Here is a 27,348-nt window from a genome sequence, read left to right on the forward strand (position 1 = left end):
ACATCATCGAATTAATGTTTAGCCTCAAAACACGGGCGTTACAAAGAGGATCAGTACGCTAAGCGTACTGGAGTGGTACGTTGGGCGTACGCAACCCATATGGGTTTGGTCTTCGTGTGGGCTTGTAATATTTTTGGGCCTTATTCAGTTTTGGGCCTGTTCCCATTTGAAGTTAGTGGTCTGATTATTCTATTTTGGGCCATAGTTGTTTTGGTTGGGCCTTATTGGGCTATGTGGCCCATTAATAGCTTTTATCTTGGATCCCAGACCTATTAGTAAAGGAAAGACTTTTGGGTCACCATGTAAGGACTTAGGCTTAGGTTTTTGGACTCTTTGACTAGGTTGAGTTATAATCCTAATTTAGGGTTATTTGTACCATTGTTCGGTGTGAGGTTTCGAGCTGATAGGCGAGCAGGTATTGTGTTCAGCAAACTGAGGTGAGTCTTCTCACTACACCCATGGGTCGAAGGCACCAAGGTCGTCCCATTAATTGATATGCGATGTTTAGTAATTGAGTATGCAATGGTTTGCTAATTGAAATATGTGTATACTTATGTGAAGACCATGGGGGGAGCCCATGACACTGGGATACAAGACCATGAAGGTAGCCCACGACATTCCAAATGAAGACCATGGAGGGAGTCCATGGCAAACTTATATTGATGTGTGCATGACATTATATGGTTATGTGTTTATGTGTTTTTGGGAAACTCACTAAGCGTGTGCTTACAGTTTTTGTTGGGTGTTTCAAGTACTTCTGGTTCTAAGGGCAAGGGCCCGGCTTGATGGCGCAGCGTGCACTCTCCAGTATTTCCGTACTTAGTATTTGAATGCTCCAATCTTTTAAACAAGGTGGTTATGTAATGAGATTTTTGGGAAAAAAAATGTGGTTGATATTACTAATTATCTAATGAAAAAATTTCTGTGAAATTTGGGCTGTTACAATTACATGTAAAATCCATCAGTGGTATCAGAGCATTAGGTTGTATAACAATTGAATGTACATAAATTAAACTTGGACAATTGGAGAAAAATAGAATCAACATTATGTTTTGTCGCCACGACGTGGGGCTCTTCTGCCACATCGTGGCCAACTGTCTGATCCGTGATATTTTGTTCTGCCACGACGTGGAGCTTATCTGCTACATTGTGGGAAACATTCTGTTTAGCGAAAATTTTATTTTATTGAAGATAATTAATATCTAGATTAGGATAATTACATTTAAAGATATTGTTTTAATTGGATAAAATCTGAATATTTAATTGGTAATCTGATCTCTTAAAATCTAGAGTATTTGAATTATCCTCATAATTTGATTAAATTTAATTATTCGATTAATTTCGAAATTATTTATAATATAAATTTTTGAAATTTATTTTAAATGATTAAAATACACCCTTATACTTATATATATTAAAAGTTTAATACTATATGTATAACACGAGTCGGTTGAATCGCTAGTATGCCTTAATACTATATGTATAACATCAAGCCACAACTTCACTATACTATCGGTCATTGCTAAGGACAAACTTGTCGGGCCAAACTACATAGACTGGATAAAAAATCTGAAGATGATGTTTCTCTATGAGAATAAATAGTATGTTCTCACTACTCCAATTCAGAAATCAACAAAGAAACTACCACTCCTGAGGAGATTGCTGACTATGACCAATATGTGGATGATGCCACAAAGGTCTCTTGAATTATGATTGAAACTATGACACCTGAGCTCCAAAAGACTTACGAGGATTACTGGCCATATGAACTTAACACGACCTTGTCTCAAATGTTCCACAAGAAAGCAAGACAAGAGCGTTATGAAGTAATCAAGTCCATGATGGCGTGCAAACTGGAAGAATGGGAATTTATGTACGCTCATGTGTAGAAAATGCAGATGCATGTGGAACGATTGGAAAAGCTCAATGTGAACTTTGATAAGGACCTTGCCATTGACATGGTCCTCAACTCTTTGTCTAGTAGTTATGATCAGTTCATCTTGAATTATCATTTGAATAGTATAGAGACCACATTGATTGAGCTACACAATATGTTGCAACCGGCTGAAGCAGGAATAAAGAAGCAGCGCCAGTCCAAACTAATTTTGGGCCTAGGGCGAACGTAAAAATGAGGCCCCGAAAAAAACAAATATTATAGTTAAATAACTAAAATTAATAATTCATTTTTTCAGTAGCTTTTACCAAAACATAAATGATAACCACAACAAAGCTTTTTTTATATACAAGACCTATATTTTTTTTTTCAAATGGAAGAATTAAAATTAGAAAAAAAAATTAAAACCATCTAGAGCTAGAAAGATAAAGAGTAGCTACACACCAAAAGAGATCAAGAAAAAACTAAACAAGGGACAAAACAATCTTAAGTATATGAGCTAAGACTACAACCCACAAAGTTAGTAAAAAAGGTTTTGACATGAGCAATTCCAACAAGGGCAATTTTGTCAACCAAAAGGAGACCTCTTTCCATTCCCCATCCTTTATTACTTTATGAGAAAATTGCAAATTTAGCCATATACATTAATTATTTTGTGGAAAATAGCAAAAAAAAACCAAATTACAAAATTAGCCCTTAAAATCGCATATGGATTAAGCCTATCTGCGATTTCGTATTTCCATCTGCGATTTTGTGTATTCCATCTGTGATTTCGTAGAGATTTAGTATAAAAACGTTTTTTTTCACTATCTTTTTTAGAGAAACTCTCTATCCCTACGGTTTCCTTAGAGCCATCATGGACGATTTCTTCAACAATCCCGAAACAACATTTTAAACAAATTTTCCAAAGAAATAACAACAAAAATGATAATTTCTTGAAAAAATTTATATATAATAATGTTGTTTCGTAGACAAACCCTATAAATTTCGTAGTAAAAAAAAATTCAAAAAATCGCTGGTGAAAACGAGAGGAAATCGCAGATGGACTATGTCCATCTGCGGTTTTTTGTTGGAAAAGAAGATATATATATATATATATATATATATATATATATATATATATATATATATATATATCGAAAAAAAACCACCTGCGAACGTACAAGTGGCTAAAGCACAAACGTGCTTTAGCCACTTGTACGTTCGCAAATGGGACGGCGAAATCGCAGATGGCTTATATCCATCTGCGATTTTAGTGGCTAAAAATGCAATGTTGGTTTTATTTTTTTGGCTATTTTCCACATAGTAATTAATGTATTTGACTAAATTTGTAATTTTCTCTTACTTTATTTTCAGCAACTATAACAATCCTTAGGTTTATCTTTTAGGTCATTATCACCATATCATTAACATATAATTATTATTTTGACGAAGTTTTTTTATCATTACCCCTTATATCATAATCAATATTATATAATAACTACATTTTTATTAGTAACTTTTTAATATTAATAACTTTAAATTTATTTTTTAATAAAATAAAAAAAAACAATAATATTGTTTTTATAATATAATAAATAATATTATAAAAAATTAAAATTCCAAATAAATCCATTAAAAAATAGTTGTGATTTTTTAAAGGAAAAAAACAAACCTTACAAAAAAATGGCATGATTTTTTAAAAACCATTCCTAACCCATATTTTTTCGGATAACTTTTTGCTTGATAAAATTTATATTTTTCATTTGTGTCTTTGATTTTGATAGACATAAATCATTAATTGCATACGAACGTTTTATACATTTTTAGTAAACATAAATAGTTCTATTGAGTTTATCTTAAAAAATAATATAATTTTTAATCATTAGAAAATGTTAACAGTAAACAAAAACAATAAATAAATATATAAATGAATTGATTATCAATATTGTGGAGGCCTGGAGGGAAAGTGAGATTAAAAATAAGTCAGTCGCCAAAAAATAAACTATATATATTTTTTAGTATAATAACTTTTATTGAAAGAAAACACATTAAATATTTATTTAAGGAAAAAAATTATCAATTAATTTATATTAAACAAGTTAAAAAATAAAACAATAATAAAATAAAACAATGATTAAAACTCCATAAAAAATTAAAAACTCACTAGGTTAAATTAAATATCAATATTCTGAAGAAAAAAAAAACATTACAACGAGAATAATATTGTCATATAATTATCATTTGACTAATTTTTATCATTACTTTATTATAACCTAATTATTAATAATTACATTTTTATTGCTAACTTTATTAATATTAATAATTTTAAACTTATTTTGTATTAAGATAAAAAAACAATAATATTGTTTTCATAATATAATAATATAAAAGATATTTTAAAAAATAAAATTCCAAATAAATCCTCATCAAATTTTTTATCATTGTCGTAAACCCACAAATTTATTACATTTTTATTTTTTTCCATTTCCGTAAACCCATCTTTTTTATAGCATGATTTTTTTGACTAATTTTATTTTTTGTTAGACGTAAGCCACAAACGTCTTTTTTTAGACTTTTCATTTCATTTCTGTAAACCCAATATCATAAATTATAAAAAATAATATTACTATCTAAAAGAAGTATAAAGCCACAATTTTTTTTCTATGACCGTTGATAAAAAAATATTACCTCAAAAAAGTATGTATTACATTTTTATTTTTTTTCCATTTCCGTAAACCCATCTTTTTTATAGCATGATTTTTTTGACTAATTTTATTTTTTGTTAGACGTAAGCCACAAACGTCTTTTTTTAGACTTTTCATTTCATTTCTGCAAACCCAATATCATAAATTATAAAAAAATAATATTACTATCTCAAAGAAGTATAAAGCCACAATTTTTTTTCTATGACCGTTGATAAAAAAATATTACCTCAAAAAAGTATGTATGTATAAGTATAGTTACAATATAAAGTAAAGTATAACACAATAATTAATGAGAGAGAGAGAGAGAGAGAGAGAGAGAGAGAGAGAGAGAGAGAGAGAGAGAGAGAGAGAGAGAGAGAGAGAGAGAGAGAGAGAGAGTTCTGTTATTAAAAAAAGGTGAGTAATGGGTGTACACACAACAAGAAAAAAAAACAGCAGATACTCCCAATCAAAAGTAGGTGCACATATGTAAATTAAAAACCTTATAGAACTCACTGGTGTGTCCATTAGATTGGTGTGTTAAAAAAATATAATCCTTATGTGAAGGGTAATTTACATTTATTACTTTATTTCAACAACTATAATAATTCTTATATGAAGGGTAATTCAGATATGTAAAAATAAGACCTTCTATATGCCTTTCCGATATGTAAAAATAAGACATTTCATATGCCTTTTGATCTCACCACACAAAGCTACTGGTATGATCTAAACATACTAGTATAATCTAAAACCTATAAGTACTAAAAACTTACAATATTAATGAAAAAAAAAGTAATGAAATAACATATATCAAAGAACACAAACAATAAAAAACATAACAAAAGAGTCGGGATACATGAAAAAACGAGAAACAAAGATGAAAGCGTGAGATACTGAGATACAGTAGGAGCAAGAACCAAAAGAGTCAAATACATGAGCCCAATTCAAAAATCAGAATGAAATATCATGGTTACACTAATTAAAAATTCGAATTAGATGGTGGATTAGCAAATCGTTCAAAAATGTTGGATTATCAACGTTTCATATAGTTAGTTATCAGAAATCGAAACATTCATAAATCAAACATTGAGAAAGAACTTCAAAATTGAAATGAGAAATCAAAAATTAGAAACCTTTAATATGGTTATTCAAATATTGGCTAGGGCCGAGTTGAAAATCGAACTTCGTAAATTGTTTAATCTGATTGTCAGAAATCAATCATTCAGAAATCAAAATTCAAAGTCACATTGATTATCATAAATATAATTTTAGAGAATTAAATATTAGAAATCTAACCTCACGTTGATTTGAGAGGTCGCTTTTTGGAGGGGGGAACAGGGTCACTTTGGGAGAAAAACTAGGATGAGATTCTCAAGAAGCCAAACTGGGAACTAAGAGAGCGGAGACGCACAAAAAAACTGGAAACGAGGAGGCGCATAAAAAAAGGTGTGTAAAATATAAATTTCCGGTTACAATGTTCGAACATGCGCCCTTTTGTAAAAAAGAAAAACCATCAACGACTTGTCCATCTCAAATATTAATCTGTTTATTTATAATGTGCATACTTATATTTATATTATCTAAACCTATACACACTATTTGTCACCTGGAGGGGTCCCGAGATTCGGCGAGGCCCGGGGCGGTCGCCCAGCTTGCCCTACCCCTAGGGCCGGTCCTGTAAAGAAGTCTCATTCCAAAAGTTCTGCAAGTGCCCCTGTCATGGTTTTCCAACAAATCATGGTTTTCCAACAAAACAAAGGGAATAAGAGAAATGCCCTATTCAGTATATTTAAAATTATACACTATATTCGCCAATTATAACATGATGTTTTCAATAGATCATATTTAAAATGACACACTATATTATATAAGTACTTTCTATTGATAATACAATATTTTCACTTCTTACAATTTTTTTACAGATATTACACAAAACAATAAAAATACTACATTAAAAGTTAGAAAAGTGGGTATCTATTATTACATTTAAATGGTTTATTATCCAAAACTTGCACCCTTTTTTGAGCGAAGAAAGAGACACGTAACATGTAAAAAATGAGGTCTCCTTTCCATGCATTTGTACCTCACATTCTCACGTATCCTCCTCTTCATATTTATCATTCCCCTTCCCCCTCGCTGCAACAGAAACCAAAAAGAGACCGGAAAGTTTTCAGAAATGGCACCGGAAACTAAAAAGCAGTCTGTGTTCCCAACGGACACGGATGAAGTGAAGATCATTTTCAACCGTTTCGACACCAATGGCGACGGTAGAATCTCCGAGGAGGAGCTAATCGGCGTCCTGAAGTCATTCGGATCCGATACATCTCCGGACGAGGTGAAGCGAATAATGGCCGAAATTGATACCGACTCTGACGGCTCCATTAGCCTCGATGAGTTCGTGGGATTTTGCAAAGGACTCGCCGGAGAATCTGAAATCGACGACCTTAGGGAAACGTTCAAGCTCTACGATCAAGACAGCAACGGAAAGATCTCCGCGACCGAATTGCATCAGATCTTGTGTAAATTGGGGGAGAACTACACCGTTGAAAGTTGTGCGAATATGATTAAGTCGGTTGATGCCGATGGAGATGGTTTCGTCGATTTTGAAGAATTCAAGAAGATGATGTCGAAGAATTAATGTCACATCGCATTGAAGAATTCAAGAAGATGATGCCGATGGAGATGGTTTCGTCGATTTCATGCAAAAACTTGATTTTTTTTTTTTTTGGTCCATGGATTTAATCATTCCATTTGGCGAAATATCGGTTGAAAATTATTGTAATGTGTTTTTTGATTTCAAATGCACAAAAATATTATTTTAGTTAAATTTGTTTGTTGTATCAAGTTTTTGAGATTATATGATATTTAATTTCTATATGCTGCATATTTAAAAGGATTTGAAGGTATTGGATGTAATTCCGCAAAACATGAGGGGGTGTATGTGTATGTGTATGCACATTTTCCTCAAAAAGAACATTGCGCGCAAGATCGGAGATTTGGATGTAGTAGGTAGGTTTGCTAACATGCACTACGCCTTCCAAACCAAATTCCCCTAAAACCCCAGAAAATCAAACTTCAAATTTAACCGGAAAGTATCAAGAACAATGGGAAGTACAAATGCTCTCGTCAATCTTCAGTTCAACACAAACAATTGCTTCAATTGTGCGATTTCTAGAACAAATCATTCAAATTCCTTGCAGATCAATCAAAAAAAGACGTATCTGAATGTCTCAAATAAGAGGCAAAATAAGTTTGATAGAGTCGTTTGTTTTGCTGTTGAGGATATGAAGGATATGCAAAGAAAGCTTGGTATCGGGTTTGGAGGATCAATTGTTGAATCTAAACCTAGTAAGTGAAAAACCTAATTTCATTTCTTGTTTTTAAATCAATTATGACTAGGGTTTATGTTACATATTGAAGAATCGATTAATGTATTTATGTATTATGCTTCTGGTACCCCAATTCGTTCGTAATTTGATCGATCTTCTTTGGGGGTTAATGAAATAAGTTGCATTCTATCCTTTGTTATAGAGGTGGTTGATGAGATAATAGAAGATAAACAATCAGAAAACGAAGGCGCAATTTATAAATTTCTTTATCCGGATAAAGAGCTTCTTCCAGAAGATAAAGAAATGAGCATCTTCGATCATCTGGAAGAGCTTCGAGAACGGCTTTTTGTGTCCGTTTTGGCTGTCGGAGCTGCCATCTTAGGATGCTTCGTGTACTCAAAAGAACTCATAAAGCTTCTAGAAGCTCCGGTCAGTACTCAAGGCGTTAGATTCTTACAATTAGCCCCTGGAGAGTTTTTCTTCACAACTATAAAGGTCAGAAATCAGAATTCAATTTATAAAACATTTTATATAAAAAAGTTCGATTTTTCATGAAATTCATAACATTTGTTGTAATTATAGGTTTCTGGGTACTGTGGCATTCTTTTAGGAAGCCCTGTGATTCTATATGAAATCATAGCTTTTGTTCTTCCGGGGTTAACAAAATCAGAAAGGAAATTCCTAGCCCCGATAGTTCTCGGATCATCGATTCTATTCTACGCCGGAATCGCGTTTTCCTATTCCGTTCTCACTCCGGCTGCTTTGAACTTTTTCGTTACATATGCAGAAGGGGTTGTGGAGTCATTATGGTCGATTGATCAATATTTTGAGTTTGTTCTCGTGCTTATGTTCAGCACCGGATTGTCATTCCAGGTAAACTTATTTGAATCGGAATTGGAATCTCTGGTGAATGGAATGGAATTGGATAATGTAGATGGTTTTTTCATTTTTGTTTGTTGTTGATAAGTTGATTAAATGATTATACAGGTTCCAGTGATACAACTGTTACTAGGTCAAGTTGGTTTGGTGTCAGGGGATCAAATGTTGTCAATATGGAGATATGTGGTTGTTGGTGCGGTTATTGCTGCGGCTATTGTGACTCCATCAACCGACCCGTTGACTCAGCTGCTTCTTGCGGGACCGCTTTTGGGTCTTTATTTTGGTGGTGCGTACACCGTTAAGTTCATCGGCCGGTAACCTTTAGACAAAATGTAGACTGTAGAGGCATGACTGTCTACATCTGTCATCTGACATCTTTTACCTGACGTTTCCTATGGGAATTGGGTATAGTTGTTGGAATGAGATTCAGTAATTTGAAATTTGAATTCTGAATCTTTGTATGTTGTAATATTGAAATTATGAATATCTTTATGAATAAAACATATGCATTTCTAGTTGGAAACAAAATATACAACAACATTTAATCAACTTTATAGTTACATAAACAAAACACAAACAAGTACACACTAACTTCACATTAGCCTCTCCACAGACGATTCCTCATTAAATAACCTCTCCCTCACCTTTGTAGCCTGTACAATAAAACCCGACCAATTACTTTACATGCTCTCAAGTTAAAAAAAAAAAAAAAAAACGTTTAAAATCATGATTAGAGCAAACCTGTTTTTCGTAATTTGTGGAAATGGTTACAGTGGTGAGTAAAATAAGTTGTATTACAGCACCCACAAGGATTCCAATCCATAGACCAATTCCTCGTAATGATGTGTAGAATCCCAAGAAAGCAGCAACCGGAATCCCAGCAAGATAAAAAGCAGCAAGATTGATATAAGCCCCAAGATGTTGCCACCCAACACCCCTCGCAACGCCTATTTAATTTAAGAAAAATTAAATATCCTCCTACTTTTTGTTCCTACATATCCTCCTACCCAATGAAATGATGACATATGTAACATTTAATGAAATTTAATGATATTTTAGGATACTAATATGACACATGTCATCATTTAAATGGGTAGGAGGATTGGTAGGATCAAAAGATAGGAGGATATTTAATTTCTCTTAATTTAATTCAATAATATATCTAATCAACAAATACAAATATTCATGTTTCTTTTATGAACAAACACTTTGTAAGTTGTAAAATAACCTGAAAGGGTTCCTTGTAGACTGTCCATGATGATGTTTAAGCAAAGAAGAGGGGCCATTTTTGTAACATAGTCAACAACTTCCTTTTCGTTTGTGAAAATATACCCGAAAACACGCCTACTCACAAAAACACTTGTGCTAATGACACTTGTTTCGATGATGGCGAGGATAAGGACAACATAGACTGCCGTACGGGCGCCATGTGGGTTTCCAGCTCCTAGCTCATTCGATACCCTTGTGCTGGAAATACAAAAAATATGTTTACTATAGAAAATTGGTTGCCCAATTTCAACTTTAACCTTTTTACAGTATTTATTTATGATATGATACCAACCTGATTCCAGCCCCGAATCCGAATGCTATGGCGTAAAGTGTCGCAATAGTATTGAGACTGAGTAAGAGATCCAAATCACAACTTATTTTTTAATGAAAAAATAGGTTAATGACAAAATCGACTATCCCAAGTTATTGAGATTTACCCATTTGGTCATGAAAGTTCTTGCGACATGATATAGCGCAGGTTTTGTTTCTCAGTCTACTTAGACATTTAATTATTAGAATTAAAGTATGTACATATGGCGCTGACATGGCAAAAAGGGTAATTCCCAATAAGTTCAATGGTCAATACGTACCATACAGAAAGAACAGAAGTTTCAAGCTCCGGATTTGGGAGAAGACCGGATAACAGTATTAGAATTTCATATGACCACCATTCAAGACTGCAAATATTTTAATGTTTAAAAATGTTAAAAATATAAAATGAATTTGCACATATAATGAAATATATAGTTTTTGTAGAAAGAGAGAAAGAGTAGCAACCAAATCATGACAGCGGAAGGGATAGCATAGCTAAAGAACTGTTTCATCCCATGGACGACCTCGATCGATATAGGGGCGCGTGTTTTTCCACATGAGGGAGAATATTTCATGTAAAAGAAAAGAAAGATTGCATTTAGCCACATTGTAATACCCATGGAAACTGCTCCCCCAATGTTTGCTAATGTGGTCTTGTATACAAGGGCATAACAAAGAGGAATGTGTAAAAGTAGAGCAACAGTTGAGCTAATGAGCATAGGCCATAGCATGCTTTGCATTTGGAAATAACGAACGAGTGGTTGTAGTACTGCATAGGCAAAGATTGCAGGAATGAGCCAAGTTATGAATTTTCCAGCTTCATGTGAGATTGAAGGGTTTTGGCCAATAAGAAGGAGAATAGCTCCTGTATTTTTCCAGATGATGGAGAGAGGAATGCAAACGATTAAAAGAGAGAAAATGGCAGTGTAAGTTTGAGTTCCGAATTTTTTGTATTGTTGAGCTCCGTAAGCTTGTCCACATAATGTTTCCAGTGCACTTGACATCCCCATCTGTTAAACAAATCCAAAATCAAATTGTTAAATTAATGATCATAAATTCATTATTCATAACAAGAACGAAGCTGTTATATATCATTTCATTATTATAGGAGAACAGAGTAACAAGATTCGAAGTAACACAAAGAACATGAAATGTAGGGATTCGATTTACATCTTAATAATTCGAATAAGTTATAAGACAGAGCTAAATTAACTTTTGATTTTTTGAGATTTATCTACTTTCAGAACGCTTCAATTGCAAAATTGGATGTGGATTCTGCTAGAAATCCAACAAGAAGTTTAGTCTATCGTAGTAGAATTTGTAGCAGATCTGGATAAAATCAGCTAGTTTTCCCCCAAAAGTTCATCCTAATAACTGTTGGTTAATTGGTTTTGATCACGGTTAGTGGGAAAGTTTTTTAGGATTTGTGTTTTGCTAGTTTTAGTATTAGAATAGGATTCTATTTTGTTTAGTACAAATAGATGTCAAGTTTAGAATAAAAAAATCACTGCAAGTTTTGTTTCTTTTTTGCTTTTAGGTGTGATTCGAGGTTGATTACAAGCAACCTCGGTTTCTCTTAATCGGGCTTGAGAGAGACTAACCGGAGACGCAGAATAAACAGACGGAAAGACGTCAAAGCGGGTGACTTTGATTAGGTTAAAGAAGGAGGTTCGATGACGTATCAAGTTCCGGATTTGACTCCAACGAATTATCCGGTATGGGCGGTCAAAGTCAAGTCGATTATGGATGCACACGACATATGGGAGACGATCGAACCAAAGGCGTTAGGTGAAGCATCGGATCAAAAGAAGTCAAAACAAGCTCTTGCCTTTTTGTTTCAAGCTATACCCGAAAACATGATGTTGCAAATGGCGAGTTACACCGAACCAAAGAAAGTGTGGGGTGGGCTGAAAACACGGTATTTGGGAGTGGATCGGGTGAGAACGGCTCGACTTGCAACGTTAAAGAGAGAGCTTGAAAGTTTGCACATGAAGGAGGGTGAAACGGTCGATGATTTTGTGACAAAATTATGCGGTTTATCTTCAAAAGCAAGGAGTCTTGGATATGAGCTTGAAGAAGGTGATTTGGTAAAAAGGTTACTAGATTCGATGCCTAAGTCGTTTCTTCAAATCGTGGCTTCAATAGAGCAATGTTTCGAGTTGGATTCAATGTTATTTGATGAAGCAGTTGGTAGATTGAAGGCATACGAGGAGCGTATAAAAGGAACCGAGAAAGTGGAGGACACTCAAGGAGGGTTGTTGTTGGCTAGTGAGGAAAAATCACATGTTTGTAAGCATTGTGGCAATGGACATTCAAATCGAGATGACTTTGGACGTGACCGGGGAAGAGGTCGGGGGTCCGGGAGAAGTCGAGATGGTAATGAACGTGTCCGGGATAAAAGTTACGTTAAATGTTACAAACGTGGTAAGTTTGGTCACTATAAAAACAAGTGTCCTAAATGGGAGAAAGAAGAGACAAATCTACTCGAAGAGGAACCCGTATTTTTTTGAACGAGTGGTATGATCAACCAATTAAGGGTGTGATTGTTGGTTAATTGGTTTTGATCGGTTTAATAGGAAAGTTTTTTAGGATTTGTGTTTTGCTAGTTTTGGTACTAGAATAAGATTCTATTTTGTTTAGTATAAATAGATGTCAAAGTTTCAGATTGTTTAGTTTAGAATAAAAAAATCCCAGCAAATTTTGTTTCTTTTGTGATTTTAACCTCTTCGCAAGAAGATCAATAACTTAATCTCTTTAATTCTTTTTTCTTCTTTCTTTACCTTGGTGCACAAGGTTTAATACCAGCCTTTCTGTTAACAATAACTTTGAAGTTTCGAAAGTAAACCATGACATTCAAAGTATGAATATTAACAAATTCCTGGAGAATTTTAGCATGTGACGGCATCAGCAATTCGTATTCAACGTCATCTAATGTTAAATCATGAGAGAGAGAGAGAGAGAGAGAGAGAGAGAGAGAGAGAGAGAGAGCTGACGATTAAGCTGAAACCGGTGACGCTAGAAATGGAGATGGCAATGGCGGCGCTAGAAAGAGCAAGCTCACCGAGGTGGCCGACCATCATGACGGAGATAACCTGCAACAAATACTGTGAAAGAGTCACCGCCACCATTGGCGCTGCTATGTATCCGAATTTCTTAGCCTCCTCCCCAAATACGCTCCATGTTAATCTACGATTATCATTATCATCTCTTTCAATCAACGGCAATACTCCTTCCATCCAGCCTGCCTCAGACTTACGCACCGCTGCACCGGCCTCAATCAGGAACTGGATAATTTTCTCGTCTTGTTGCTCTCAGACTCGGATAGTATTATGGGGAGCGATCATCATTTATGGCGTCACTCGGCAACTTTAAAAAGCATTCACAAAATTCAGAAGAAAATCAAAATATCATAGTGACCATTTTTTTGTATTTTATTATTTTGTTAAAATAATCGTCGCTAAGTTGGCAAATATACCCAAATACGTAAAAAGGCGTAATGATTTTGAATTTTTAGCGAGTAACAAAAAAAAAACGCAATTAAAAAAAGAAATTTTAAATATCCGAATATTTTCATTCCTACTTACATACATACTTATTTAAAATTATGATAGTGTTATAAAATATTATTGAGAAAATAAAACTAAATACTAGTCCATAACTTTGAATACTCCTTGTGGTATTGTGTTACTTGCGTATTTAGTCTTTAAGTGGGGTTTTCATCTATAGAGTCTTTTAGGGTGAGCATGGTGCGGTTCGGTGCGGTTTTTGTATAAAACCGCAACTGCAACCGCAAATTGCGGTTTTTTAAAGCCAGAAACCGAAAATTGCGGTTTTGATTCGGTTCGGTTTTGCGGTTATTTCGGTGCGGTTTTCGTTTTTAACCACAAAATGAGGTGGTGCGGTTTTTTGGTTAAAAAGGTGCGGTTTTTCGGTCAAAACTAAAGGAAAGGACTGATTCAATTTTTTGGAGTCCCGCTTCGTAGCTGCGCATTCCTTAGATTAGCTAATTTATTTTTATTAATTAAATATAAGTATTATCAATATTTAAATAATATATTAAATTATGCGGTTTGCGGTTATTTCGGTTAATTTGGTGCGGTTATTAAACCTAAAAACGAACTGCACCGCAATTTTTCGGTTTTTCAAAATTAAAAACCGCACCATCGGTTTTCGTTTCGGTTTCGGTTATTCGGCTTCGGTTTATGCGGTTATTTCGGTTTTTTTGGGTTTCGGTTCGGTTTCTGCTCACCCCTAGAGTCTTTAAATGTCAAATTTGTTGCATGTTTTGATTCTATTATTAGTTTTTGGTACATGTTTAGTCCCCGTTTAACCTAAAAAGACTATTGTGTCCCTATATATTTCCTTTTTAATAATTTTTATATTTTGTTGATTATTTATTTATTATATAAATATGTTTAATAAATAGGTGGGTCCCACCACCCACAACTTAAGTGCTTAGCCCTTTTATCTTTTCACCTTCTCAACTTTCTCATCCATGGATCAAAGAACAAAAGTAGTCGCCTCTCTTCTACACATCTTATGTCGGAAAACGTCGCCGCTCGACAATCCTCTATCTCTTTCCTTTCTTTGTCGCCAGATTGCTATTATAATATCAATTCCAACAAACTAAGGTGGTGTTTGTTTTGGAAGTGATCAAATGTCTTTTGTCTTTTTCCATGTCTGCAGAAGAAGACGTTGACTAAAAGTCTTTTTTTATGTATTCATATAAAAAGTCTTAATGCAAAAAGATTGTTTGTTTTTTAATTAGAATGAACTAAAACTTAAGAGATCTTGTAATAAAGGAGATTAATTAACCATATTTTTTTCTCATATTAAAATATGAATAATTCATGTTGATTTTTAATAAATTGAAAAACCTATTCATTTAATAATATTTACGAACAATTTAATAGATTTATAGTATTTTGTAAGAAAATATTAGATAATATGAAAAAGCAACATAAAAAAACACATTAGATTTTTTCTTAATAAGAATTATATACTTACACGTTGACACCCGATTTGCATTAATTTCCATTGTTCAAACATATAATACTTTTTAAGACATTAGATAAACTATATATATTTCGATTCAAACCAGAAGCCCGCTTACTTATTAAAGTTGATATTTTTAAAAACATAAATGATTGTTTTGATGATTGTCTTACAATATTAAAACTAAATTCACAAAACTAACATATTTTTTATGAAATCATTCATTTTACATTTCGCATTAACTGGTCAGCAATTTGATCTCGTAGATAAACCATATATTCCCGGTCTCTTGCACTTCCGTGTGGTTGTACCTCATCCACGTCATCCTCCTCCTCCTCATCATCATCATCATCTTGTACATTGTTGCTTTGAAGTGACATATCGACTTGATTATATTGAGAAAAATACTCATCACTTAATCCATCTTTTCTTATATAATTATGAAGCGCAAAACATGCAATGACGATGTTTCTTTGTGTAACCAATGGAAATGGAGCCATTCTCTTCAATATAGGGAAACGTGCTTTCAAGACACCAAAAGCACGTTCAATGACATTTCGAAGTTTTGCATGTGAGTGATTAAACTTTTCTTTGTTGGTTAATGCACGTCTTCGATGAAAATCTTCAAGCCAATACCGCACATTATGATAAGGAGCCATAAATCCTCGGGTGTGTGTATACGCAACATCACAAAGATAATACTTATCTGTAAATATAAGGAAATAATTAATTTAAAAAAAATAGAAATATTAAAATGAAAATGTAAACAAACCCGACGGTGGAAATGGGAATGGTGCATCTCGATCTGTTAAAGCTTCAGATAATATTCTTGAATCATGTGCTATCCCTTCCCAACCAGCCACGACAAACGTAAAAATCATATTGAAGTCGCATATTGCCAATACATTTTGATAACAATCGCTTTTTCCCCTTCCTCTATACAAATGTTGTTTGTCAAGAGGGACAATAGCATGTACCAAAGTTCCATCAAGTGCACCAACCGCTCCTTTGAAAATCCTTCGTAACCTCCTATTATGTCCCGGAACGTTTGGATTTGGATTAAAGGAAGTTGGTACTATTATATCATTTGCGAACACCATCATTTTATCCAATACTTCATAAAAATACTTATGAATCGTTTGTTCTGAGTGTTGAAATCTACGTTTGATGAGTACATAACGTTGATTGTGACCAATCATCATCAAGAACATCGCCATCTTCTCTTCAACCGACATATGTTTACTATCCTTTAACCAACTTTTTACTCTAAAATGTGTGCAAAGCCGAACATAAGAATCACGTGACATACGTAAGAGCTCAATGCATTGGTTATTAGTTCCTTGTAATAACTCTAATGTGAATTGATGCCCAGATGTTTTTGAGGTATTATCTCGCATTCTTTTCACACCTCTTCTCCAAAAAAAAGCGAAGATACAAATTCATAACAATTAGGAGGCGGAACTTTTTATCGTAATCCATTGTGAACCTGTTAAACCATCAACACTTGTTAAATCCCAATATGCTAAAGCAAAAAACATAAGCATTTGTATCATATTCAAAGCACACATTTTGTTTCAAATAAGCATATGATCTCAATACTAGCAATATTTGTGTCAAATAAGTACACAGTCATTCAAATGATAGCAAAAAACATAATTTCAAACATAAGTTCAAGAAACACATAATTGTTCAAAATAAACGAAAAAATATAAGCATAAAGACTACTTAAACATCCCTAATGTGGTGCCAGTCATCTTTATCCACCCTTTTAAGACCTCAGGTATCGGTGGCAATGTCATCCATGCCTCTCTTATATTCATGGACATTCCAAAAAGGTGAAAGGCTGCCAAAAATATAGGATCCATTGGGTCTAATCCAACTAACTTCAACCTCTCATAACATTCTTCTACTGTTGGCCCTTCCTTGCTATTCACCAAATGTTGCAGAGCTTTTTGCATATCAAGACTCAACTCATCAAGACTAACAGAGGTTTTAGAGGCTTTATCTCTATCGGTCTTATCAGTAGAAGCGTCACTGGTTTTAGCCCCTTTATCGGGCCTATCAGTAGAAGCACCAGTGGTTTTAGCCCTTTTACCGGGCCTATCAGTAGAAGCACCAGTGGTTTTAGCCCTTTTATCGGGCCTATAAGTAGAAACACCATGAGCTTTATCACTATGTAACGACCCAATTTTACAAAGAAAATTTTCATTATATATATTTTTTTCCTTTTAAAACCAAAGCCAATCCCCTAAACCATAAAATCCCAAAACATTTATTTTCAAATCAACATTCATTAGTTCATTGTTTTCCTTTTTAAAACATCAGAGGGTCCCAAACACATCAAAAGAGAGATAGAGTACACGCCACGTCATCACGCCTTGCCCTTGCCCTTAGGCTCAGAAGTACCTGAAACAAATCAACAACCTGTAAGCGAAATGCTTAGTGAGTTTCCCAGAGCATACCACACACATTCGCATACATATATCCTGATAGCTAAAAAAATAAGCTATAAACATGCCACAGAAACTATGTAATACGATTCAACAAGAGTGTCATGGGCTACCCCACATGGTCTTTACCTAGGACCGCCATGGGCTACGCCACATGGTCTTACATCCAATGTCATGGGCTACCCCACATGGTCTTTACCTAGGACTGCCATGGGCTACCCCACATGGTCTTATATCCAATGCCACGGGCTCCCCCAGGGTCTTCCATACCAACATAATATCACACAACATATCAATTCATAAATGAATAACACACACATAACATGATCACATAATGGGCCGGCCTTGGTGCCGTAGACCCATAGGTATGGTGAGAAGACTCACCTCCGTCCAATGAATACAATTACTGCCCTCCCAATAATCCGCAACCTACCAAGCTAAATAATAACAATAATATATAATCAATGATAAGACCTTAAATTACCCAAGGAAAGGCCCAACCTTCAAACTCTACCCCCAAGGCCTAATTACCCCTTTCTTGCAAATTGGACCCCAAAATCCAAGTCCAATATCCTTAATGGGCCCCTTGGCCCAATAAGGCCCAACCAATAAGTCCTTGGCCCAAACAGATGAAAAGGCCTCAATCTTACAAAGTCCAAACAAGCTCATCAGCCAAATGAGGCCCAAAGGCCCAAAACAGATTAGGGCCCATCTGAGCTGCGTACGCCCAGCGTACCTCCCTGGTACGCGCAGAGTACTGAGGGTCTAGCGACTACGCGCTGCGTACAGACAGTTACGCCCAGCGTACAATCGTATTAAGCACTTTTCCCATTAAGTGCTTAATGCTCGAATCTCTCACGTCCAAAAGCTAGATCTAAGATTGAAAAGATGTCCCAAGGCATAAAGTTGGCAACTTTATGCCCTTGCATGTCTCATACACTCCCAACCACCCCATTAAGACCTTTTCAAGGTCTTTTACCCAAGCATGAGGTCACAACTCTCATCAAGCTTCCATTTTTATACTTCTAAATGACCAGGGGACCTCAGATCTGACTTTCATATCAAAAGGGAAGGCTTAACTCAACAAAAAAGGTCCAAAGTTCATAAAAGGGACAACCACCAAAACCCTAGCTAGATCTAAAGATTAGAAAGGAAAGATGCAAGCTTTTTACCTCCAGAAGCTTTGCAAGATGCTTTTGGTACAGGATCTTGAAGCACCCTCTTGATCCAAGCTTGCTTGACCACCCCTTCTTCTTGAAATACACACAAAAAGGCCACAAATGCACTCTTTAAGGCCTAAGAATAATTTCACAAGGTTTCCAGGAGTATATGGACGTTCTAGGGTTGTGGAGGCTCTCTAGGGTTTAGTCCAAGGGACTTAAAGTTGTTTAAATAGGCCTCAAGTCCGGAAAAATTAGGGTTTGCGTCCCTGGAGCGTACGCCCCGCGTAACTCAAGGTACGCCCGGCGTACCCTGAATTCCCCGCGACCATTTTTATGCGGTACGCTAAGCGTACACTTAAGTACGCCCAGCGTACTTAAGGGACCAATTATGCAAACTTATCATTTCTTAGGGTTTCAGGACATACCAGAATTTTGGATGTTACAACTCTCCCCCACTTGAACTAGACTTCGTCCCCGAAGTCTGCAGCTGAAAACAGTTCGGGGTAATGCTCCCGCATTTCCTCTTCTGGCTCCCAGGTCCATTCGGAGCCCTTTCGGTGCTGCCATTGCACTTTTACCAACTTTACTTTCTTATTCCGAAGTCCATTCGTCTTCCTGTGTAGAATGGCAACCGGCCTCTCGACATAATTCGGGCCCCCATCCACCTGAATATCGTCCAAGGATATAACCGCGGACTCATCAGCAACACACTTCCGAAGCTGAGTCACGTGGAAGGTGTTGTGAATCTGACTAAGCTCCTCAGGAAGCTCTAAGCGATATGCTACCTTGCCCACTCGGGCTATGATCCTGAACGAGCCTATAAATCGAGGCCCCAACTTGCCTCTCTTACGAAACATGATAATCCCCTTCCAGGGTGACACCTTCAGCAAAACAAAATCCCCCACCTGAAACTCCAGATGTGATCGTCATCGATCAGCATAACTCTTTTGACGGCTCTGCGCGATCCATAACCGGTCGCGCACCTGCTGAATCAACCCGGTGGTCTTGAGTACCACCTCCGTGCTTCCCATCACACGATGACCAACCTCGTCCCAACACACTGGGGTCCTGCACCTCCGACCATATAACATCTCGAATGGAGCTCGATCGATACTGGCATGATAACTGTTATTGTATGAGAACTCTGCCAGTGGGAGGTATGTATCCCAACTTCCTCCAAAATCCAGCACGCACGCTCGCAGCATGTCCTCCAATGTCTGGATCGTCCTCTCACTCTGACCGTCAGTCTGAGGGTGATATGTTGTACTGAAGTGTAGCTGAGTCCCCAGTTCCTCATGGAACTTTTTCCAAAACCTGGATGTAAACCGAACATCCCTATCTGAAACCACTGACACCGGCACCCCGTGCCTAGCCACCACTTCTTCAACGTAGATATCTGCCAATGTTTCTGCGGATATACTCTCGGAGATCGGAATAAAATGGGTACTCTTCGTTAGTCTGTCCACAATAACCCATATGGCATCCACTCCCCTCGTCGTCCTCGGTAGCTTCGTAATGAAGTCCATAGTGATCTCTTCCCACTTCCACATGGGAATGGGTAACGGCTGAACCTTGCCATGAGGCCGCTGGTGCTCGGCCTTGACCTTTCTGCAGGTCAAGCACCGCTCCACAAACCCGGCGATCTCCCGCTTCATGCAGGGCCACCAATAACTCAGTCTCAAGTCCCTATACATTTTTGTTGCACCTGGATGTATAGAAAACTTGGACTTATGCGCCTCCTCTAACAGTCTCTGCCTCACGCCCCCTGCCAATGGTACCCACACTCGGCCACACTGATTCAAAAGACCGCGGCTATCCTTGACAAACAAGGGATACTGACCCCGAATTTTCTCTGTTTTCCAGTTCTTCTTTTTCACCCCCTCAACCTGAGCCCCCTTGATCATTTCCAACAAAGGCGAAATCACTGTCATCCTCATACAAATGTCCCTAATCGGGGACCCCGTCACCTTGCGACTCAAAGCATCGGCCACCACGTTGGCCTTCCCTGGATGGTATAGGATCTCGCAATCATAATCCTTTAGTACATCCAACCATCTCCTCTGCCGCATGTTGAGGTTCTGCTGATCCATCAAATACTTTAGACTCTTGTGATCGGTATAAATAATAAACCGCACTCCATATAAATAGTGTCTCCAAATCTTGAGGGCAAACACCACCGCCCCCAGTTCCAAGTCATGCGTGGGGTAATTTGCCTCGTGAGGCTTCAACTGCCTCGATGCATAAGCAATCACATGCCCTCTCTGCATCAATACTACACCCAACCCTGATATCGATGCATCACCGTATACCACTAGATCATCCAACCCCTCAGGCAGTACCAGGACTGGAGCCTCACATAATCTCCGCCTCAGGGTCTCAAAAGCCCTCTGCTGATCCTCATCCCACCGGAAAGTCACATTCTTCTTGGTCAAACAGGTCAATGGCACAACAATCTTGGAGAAATCCTGGATAAACCTCCGGTAGTAACCCGCTAAACCCAAGAAGCTACGAATCTCTGAGGCATTCCTCGGTACCTCCCATCGCATCACAGCCTCCACCTTAGCTGGGTCGACCGAAATACCCTCTTGGTTGATGACATGCCCCAAAAACTGCACTTCCCGCAACCAGAAATCACATTTAGAGAACTTTGCATAAAGCTTCTCCGCCCTCAAAGTCTCCAGTACCTCTTTCAAGTGCTGCTCGTGCTGCTCCCTGGTTTTGGAGTAAACCAGGATATCATCAATAAAAACGATCACTGACTGATCCAACATCAGCCTGCACACCCGGTTCATGAGGTCCATGAATGCTGCCGGGGCATTGGTGAGCCCAAATGGCATCACCACAAACTCATAATGCCCATAACGAGTCCTGAAAGCTGTCTTCGGTATATCCTCGTCCCTAATCCTCATGTGATGATACCCAGACCGAAGATCAATCTTGGAAAACCAAGATGCACCCTGAAGTTGATTAAATAAGTCGTCGATCCTTGGCAAAGGATAACGGTTTTTCACTGTCAGCTTGTTCAGCTCCCTATAATCAATGCACATCCTGTGCGATCCGTCCTTCTTTTTCACGAAAAGGATCGGTGCTCCCCATGGAGAACTGCTCGGACGGATGAACCCTCGGTCTAGCAGCTCTTGAAGCTGCGTAGATAACTCCTGCATCTCAGGTGGTGCCAACCGATACGGTGCCTTGGCTATCGGAGCGGCACCCGACACCAATTCGATGCAAAACTCCACCTGCCTCTCCGGAGGCACCCCAAGCAACTCTTCGGGAAAAACGTCCTGAAAGTCCTGCACTATCGGCACACTGTCAATATCTGCTACCTCCTCTATTCGCGTGTCCGTAACATAAGCCAAAAATCCCATGCAGCCCTGCTGCAAAAACCTCCTGGCCCTCACGGTTGAACAGAGGGTCGGGCCCTGCGAGGCCCTCTCGCCTTGAATGACCAGCTCCCCCCCCCCTTTGGGGTTCGAACCCGGACCAACTGTCGCCCACAATCGATCATGGCCCCGTTGGCCCCCAACCAGTCCATCCCAATGATCACCTTCAATCCTCGCAACGGTATGGGAACTAAATCAACGCGAAACCTCTCGCCATGCACATTCAGGATACAGTCATGGTATACTCTCGCAGCACTCACAGTGCGATCATCTGCAATCTCCACCTCGAGCGGGGTATCCAGAGTCCCTGGCGCGTCTCGGAACTTCTTGCTAAGCGCAAGAGACACGAACGATCGGGTAGCACCCGAATCAAATAAAACATGAGCCGACATACCATTGACCAAAAAGGTCCCTATAAAAAAAACATAATACATACATATAAGCATTTAACAATACAAGGTAGAGAAGAGTAGACACATACCAGCCACAACGTCTAGCGCTGCCTGAGCCTCCTCGGTAGTCAGCTGAAAAGCGCGGCTTTTCACCGATGGAGCTTCCGCCCTGACTGGGCGACCGTCAGTAATCCTCATAGTGGCGGGCGCGGGCGCCGCCACTGATCCTCCTCCTCCACCTTGCAACTTCGGACAATCGACCTTTTTATGGCCTGTCTGGTTGTAGTGAAAACATATCAAACCCTTCTTGGGGCAATCCTTACTCATGTGGCCCTGTTGGCCACAAGAGTAACATCCTGATATCCCGGCTGTCTGACAAGTCCCACTATGAAACCTCCCGCACTTGGCACACCGGCCCCGGCCCTGCTGGCCCCTACCCGAAGAATCGGAGGTCTTAGGCTTCTTAGCCTGAGCCCCTGCTTCCTGTACATGCTCAGCCTTCCGCTTCGTGCGGGACTCCAACTCCATCTCCCTCTCACGGGCCTTCTCCACCATCTCATTCAGGGTTTTGCACCCTGTAAAGCTCATAAACTCCCGAATATCATCCCTCAGCATGGAATGATATCTCGTCCGCCTCATATCCTCATCCGTAGCGTACTGTGGGATCAACAATGCTCGCTCCCGAAACTTGGCGGTGATCTCCGCCACGGTCTCGGTGGTCTGCTGAAGGTCATGAAACTCCCTCACAAGTCGTTGCACCTCGATAGGTGGTGCAAACTCCAAATCAAATCGCCGAACAAACTCAACCCACGCCATCTCAGCCACTCCGGCTGGCCCCACCTGGCTAGTAATCTCGCCCCACCAATCTCGGGCCCTGTCCCTCAGCATACAGGAGGCAAATCCAACCTTTGCCTCCTCCGGGCAAGAACTTGTGCGTTGGGCATTCTCAATGCCCGTACCCAGCGTCTGCTCACAATGGGATCCCTGACCCCCGAGAACTCTGGAGCTCGACATGCCTTGAACTCCCGAAACGAGGGAGTTCTGGCTCCACCCTGACCCGTAGAAACATCAGCCCTGAATGCCCTAAGCCTCTCTTCCATGATCTCCATCATGCCCTCCTTGACCGTCCCAAAGATTACTGGGGTAGCGTCAAGGATGCCCTTCGTAACCTCGGCCGCAATCAACTCACGCAGCCTCTCGTCAATACCATCAGTAGGGCCGCCTGACCCAGCCCCGGACCCAGATCCCGATCCTGATCCTGATCCTGATCCAAACCGCGTCATCACCATGCTAAACTGAAATATCAAAACATAATGATCAGGATATCTATAACGAGGGTTCTTTCATACTGGTTTCCCTCCCCTTTGGAGCCCCAGGTAAAACATGGCTTTGGGTACAGTTCCTGTGCTTCCAGTAGTACGGGCCCAATACTACCTTCCACACCTACCTGTACCTTTTCCCCACTGCTCTACCTAATGACTCCAATACAACCCAATACAATACCATAATCCACAACTAACACCCGAAACAAATCCTGGGCTGCCCTATGATTTGTCCTACCCATGACAATCAAACCCAGCACAACAGGTTGCTTTTATGCATGCAACCAAATAGACTTTCGAATAAGAGATTCTACCCTAAGACCACATCCAAACAAGGAAAAGAAAATAAGGCCAAATCAATCATTCTGAGGCTATAAGCTCCTAGCCGTATATAATTCTAAAAGCATACACATAACAAGCTCCATATAAGCCATAAGACTCAAATATCAGTATAGCATGGCTATTCAAATTGGGAAACTACTTACTTGGCTCGGCTGATCACGCGCGTTGCACTCTCATCTTTTGGGTTTCTTTTAATTCCTTTTTGGTTACTTTTGAAAACATTTTATCACCTTCTTAGTTTGAGTCCTGACACACCCGAGGATGTACCCGGATCCCTCAAACCAAGGCTCTGATACCAACTTGTAACGACCCAATTTTACAAAGAAAATTTTCATTATATATATATTTTTCCTTTTAAAACCAAAGCCAATCCCTTAAACCATAAAATCCCAAAACATTTATTTTCAAATCAACATTCATTACTTCATTGTTTTCCTTTTTAAAACATCAGAGGGTCCCAAACACATCAAAAGAGAGATAGAGTGCACGCCACGTCATCACGCCTTGCCCTTGCCCTTAGGCTCAGAAGTACCTGAAACAAATCAACAACCTGTAAGCGAAATGCTTAGTGAGTTTCCCAGAGCATACCACACACATTCGCATACATATATCCTGATAGCTAAAAAAATAAGCTATAAACATGCCACAGAAACTATGTAATACGATTCAACAAGAGTGCCATGGGCTACCCCACATGGTCTTTACCGAGGACCGCCATAGGCTACCCCACATGGTCTTACATCCAATGTCATGGGCTACCCCACATGGTCTTTACCTAGGACTGCCATGGGCTACCCCACATGGTCTTATATCCAATGCCACGGGCTCCCCCCGGGGTCTTCCATACCAACATAATATCACACAACATATCAATTCATAAATGAATAACACACACATAACATGATCACATAATGGGCCGGCCTTGGTGCCGTAGACCCATAGGTATGGTGAGAAGACTCACCTCCGTCCAATGAATACAATTACTGCCCTCCCAATAATCCACAACCTACCAAGCTGAATAATAACAATAATATATAATCAATGATAAGACCTTAAATTACCCAAGGAAAGGCCCAACCTTCAAACTCTACCCCCAAGGCCCAATTACCCCTTTCTTGCAAATTGGACCCCAAAATCCAAGTCCAATATCCTTAATGGGCCCCTTGGCTCAATAAGGCCCAACCAATAAGTCCTTGGCCCAAACAGATGAAAAGGCCTCAATCTTACAGAGTCCAAACAAGCTCATCAGCCAAATGAGGCCCAAAGGCCCAAAACAGATTAGGGCCCATCTGAGCTGCGTATGCCCAGCATACCTCCCTGGTACGCGCATCGTACTGAGGGTCTAGCGACTACGCGCTGCGTACAGACAGTTACGCCCAGCGTACAATCGTATGAAGCACTTTTCCCATTAAGTGCTTAATGCTTGAATCTCTCACGCCCAAAAGCTAGATCTAAGATTGAAAAGATGTCCCAAGGCATAAAGTTGGCAACTTTATGCCCTTGCATGTTTCATACACTCCCAACCACCCCATTAAGACCTTTTCAAGGTCTTTTACCCAAGCATGAGGTCACAACTCTCATCAAGCTTCCATTTTTATACTTCTAAATGACCAGGGGACCTCAGATCTGACTTTCATATCAAAAGGGAAGGCTTAACTCAACAAAAGAGGTCCAAAGTTCATAAAAGGGACAACCACCAAAACCCTAGCTAGATCTAAATATTAGAAAGGAAAGATGCAAGCTTTTTACCTCCAGAAGTTTTGCAAGATGCTTTTGGTACAGGATCTTGAAGCACCCTCTTGATCCAAGCTTGCTTGACTACCCCTTCTTGAAATACACACAAAAAGGCCACAAATGCACTCTTTAAGGCCTAAGAATGATTTCACAAGGTTTCCAGGAGTATATGGACGTTCTAGGGCTGTGGAGGCTCTCTAGGGTTTAGTCCAAGGGACTTAAAGTTGTTTAAATAGGCCTCAAGTCCGGAAAAATTAGGGTTTGCGTCCCTGGAGCGTACGCCCCGCGTAACTCAAGGTACGCCCGGCGTACCCTGAATTCCCCGCGACCATTTTTATGCGGTACGCTAAGCGTACACTTAAGTACGCCCAGCGTACTTAAGGGACCAATTATGCAAACTTATCATTTCTTAGGGTTTCAGGACATACCAGAATTTTGGATGTTACACACTAGGAGCTCGAGTACTAGTGTCATTGGAAGCGTCATCATCATCATCATCTTCTAGGCCATTAAAAGGGTTGTCATCAATCAGATTTCTTTGGACACGATGAGAAGAAGATGATGTATCTGCGGGTGTAGTTTGAGTAGAGGTCCATTTAATGCTACCGCTGGCACTACTTCCATCAAACAAAGATGCACAAAGGTTGGGATAAGGCAATGGGTGTGTCCTCAATGATCCTGCCTTTGGATGACCCTAAACCAAGATTAATAGTAATTATAAGTATTTTGACATCATTATTAAAATTGGACATAAACTAAAAAAATTAAATTATATAGACACACCTTGAATTCTTTCGATTTTGTGTTCACTAAGGCAAATGAATTTGTTTGAGCATTGTATAAATTCCCTGACTTGTTTCTCAAATATTTCCACCCTACGTATTTAGCTTTTAGATTATCAAAAGCATTTTTCAATTGTTTTTGTGAAGTATCCATGTCAAACTTTTCTTTTAGAGCTTTCCCTAATGTAACCCAAGACTTCTTGTGCATGCTACCTCCTTTTCTACCAATTTTGTTAACCTCTTCGATACACGTATCTAATAAACATTTTACTTGCTCGTTCGACCATTGTAGTTTGTCTCCCATTTAGACAAGCTACATATAATAACTTTATAAATTAAGTCCATGAAAGAATCGACTTAAAAAACTAAAACCTTCATGATTCATATTTATGGATTACAACATGTTAGCCAAACAACATAAAATAGAAACATT

The 27,348-nt window shown here is 38.5% G+C and overlaps 4 protein-coding genes across 4 annotated transcripts; 2 read left to right on the forward strand and 2 right to left on the reverse strand.

Annotated features, from left to right (window-relative positions):
• Positions 1-6,648: 6,648 nt before the first annotated feature.
• LOC145103826 (uncharacterized) lies at positions 6,649-7,410 on the forward strand. Its single transcript, XM_079041086.1, has one exon. It carries the CDS (start codon positions 6,740-6,742, stop codon positions 7,199-7,201), a length of 462 nt encoding a protein of 153 aa, XP_078897212.1. The 5' UTR covers positions 6,649-6,739; the 3' UTR covers positions 7,202-7,410.
• A 131-nt stretch (positions 7,411-7,541) lies between these two features.
• LOC145103824 (sec-independent protein translocase protein TATC, chloroplastic-like) lies at positions 7,542-9,299 on the forward strand. The gene is made up of 4 exons (XM_079041085.1): positions 7,542-7,911; positions 8,095-8,387; positions 8,475-8,765; positions 8,880-9,299. Exons 1-4 carry the CDS (start codon positions 7,668-7,670, stop codon positions 9,087-9,089), a joined length of 1,038 nt encoding a protein of 345 aa, XP_078897211.1. The 5' UTR covers positions 7,542-7,667; the 3' UTR covers positions 9,090-9,299.
• On the reverse strand, positions 9,256-13,615 carry LOC145103827 (protein DETOXIFICATION 12-like). The gene is made up of 7 exons (XM_079041087.1): positions 13,346-13,615; positions 10,818-11,362; positions 10,631-10,717; positions 10,333-10,389; positions 10,000-10,238; positions 9,513-9,718; positions 9,256-9,424 (listed from the first exon to the last, which is right to left on the reverse strand). The coding sequence occupies exons 1-7, from the start codon at positions 13,586-13,588 to the stop codon at positions 9,365-9,367; spliced, it is 1,437 nt and encodes a 478-aa protein (XP_078897213.1). The 5' UTR covers positions 13,589-13,615; the 3' UTR covers positions 9,256-9,364.
• Positions 13,616-15,568: 1,953 nt separating this feature from the next.
• Positions 15,569-16,744, reverse strand: LOC145104225 (uncharacterized). Its single transcript, XM_079041497.1, has 2 exons — positions 16,120-16,744; positions 15,569-16,053 (listed from the first exon to the last, which is right to left on the reverse strand). Exons 1-2 carry the CDS (start codon positions 16,742-16,744, stop codon positions 15,569-15,571), a joined length of 1,110 nt encoding a protein of 369 aa, XP_078897623.1.
• Between the last annotated feature and the right edge of the window lie 10,604 nt (positions 16,745-27,348).

The sequence above is a fragment of the Lactuca virosa genome, chromosome 4, assembly GCF_052849685.1.
Source record: "Lactuca virosa cultivar CGN04683 chromosome 4, Lactuca_virosa_CGN04683_v6, whole genome shotgun sequence".
Classification (NCBI taxonomy): Eukaryota; Viridiplantae; Streptophyta; class Magnoliopsida; order Asterales; family Asteraceae; genus Lactuca; species Lactuca virosa.

Bases quoted from the DNA above. Each gene is read 5' to 3' on its own strand.
- LOC145103826 (XM_079041086.1), top strand. From the start codon at position 6,740: ATGGCACCGGAAACTAAAAAGCAGTCTGTGTTCCCAACGGACACGGAT.
- LOC145103827 (XM_079041087.1), bottom strand. From the start codon at position 13,588: ATGGAAGGAGTATTGCCGTTGATTGAAAGAGATGATAATGATAATCGT. The intron at 10,239-10,332 runs GTTGGTATCATA...TTGTATTTCCAG, and splicing joins GGATTCGGGGCTGGAATCAG to CACAAGGGTATCGAATGAGC. The intron at 9,425-9,512 runs GTTTGCTCTAAT...TTTATTGTACAG, and splicing joins CCACAAATTACGAAAAACAG to GCTACAAAGGTGAGGGAGAG.
- LOC145104225 (XM_079041497.1), bottom strand. From the start codon at position 16,744: ATGCGAGATAATACCTCAAAAACATCTGGGCATCAATTCACATTAGAG. The intron at 16,054-16,119 runs GTTTGTTTACAT...TTATATTTACAG, and splicing joins ATTCCCATTTCCACCGTCGG to ATAAGTATTATCTTTGTGAT.
- LOC145103824 (XM_079041085.1), top strand. From the start codon at position 7,668: ATGGGAAGTACAAATGCTCTCGTCAATCTTCAGTTCAACACAAACAAT. The intron at 7,912-8,094 runs GTAAGTGAAAAA...CCTTTGTTATAG, and splicing joins AATTGTTGAATCTAAACCTA to AGGTGGTTGATGAGATAATA. The intron at 8,388-8,474 runs GTCAGAAATCAG...TTGTAATTATAG, and splicing joins TTTTCTTCACAACTATAAAG to GTTTCTGGGTACTGTGGCAT.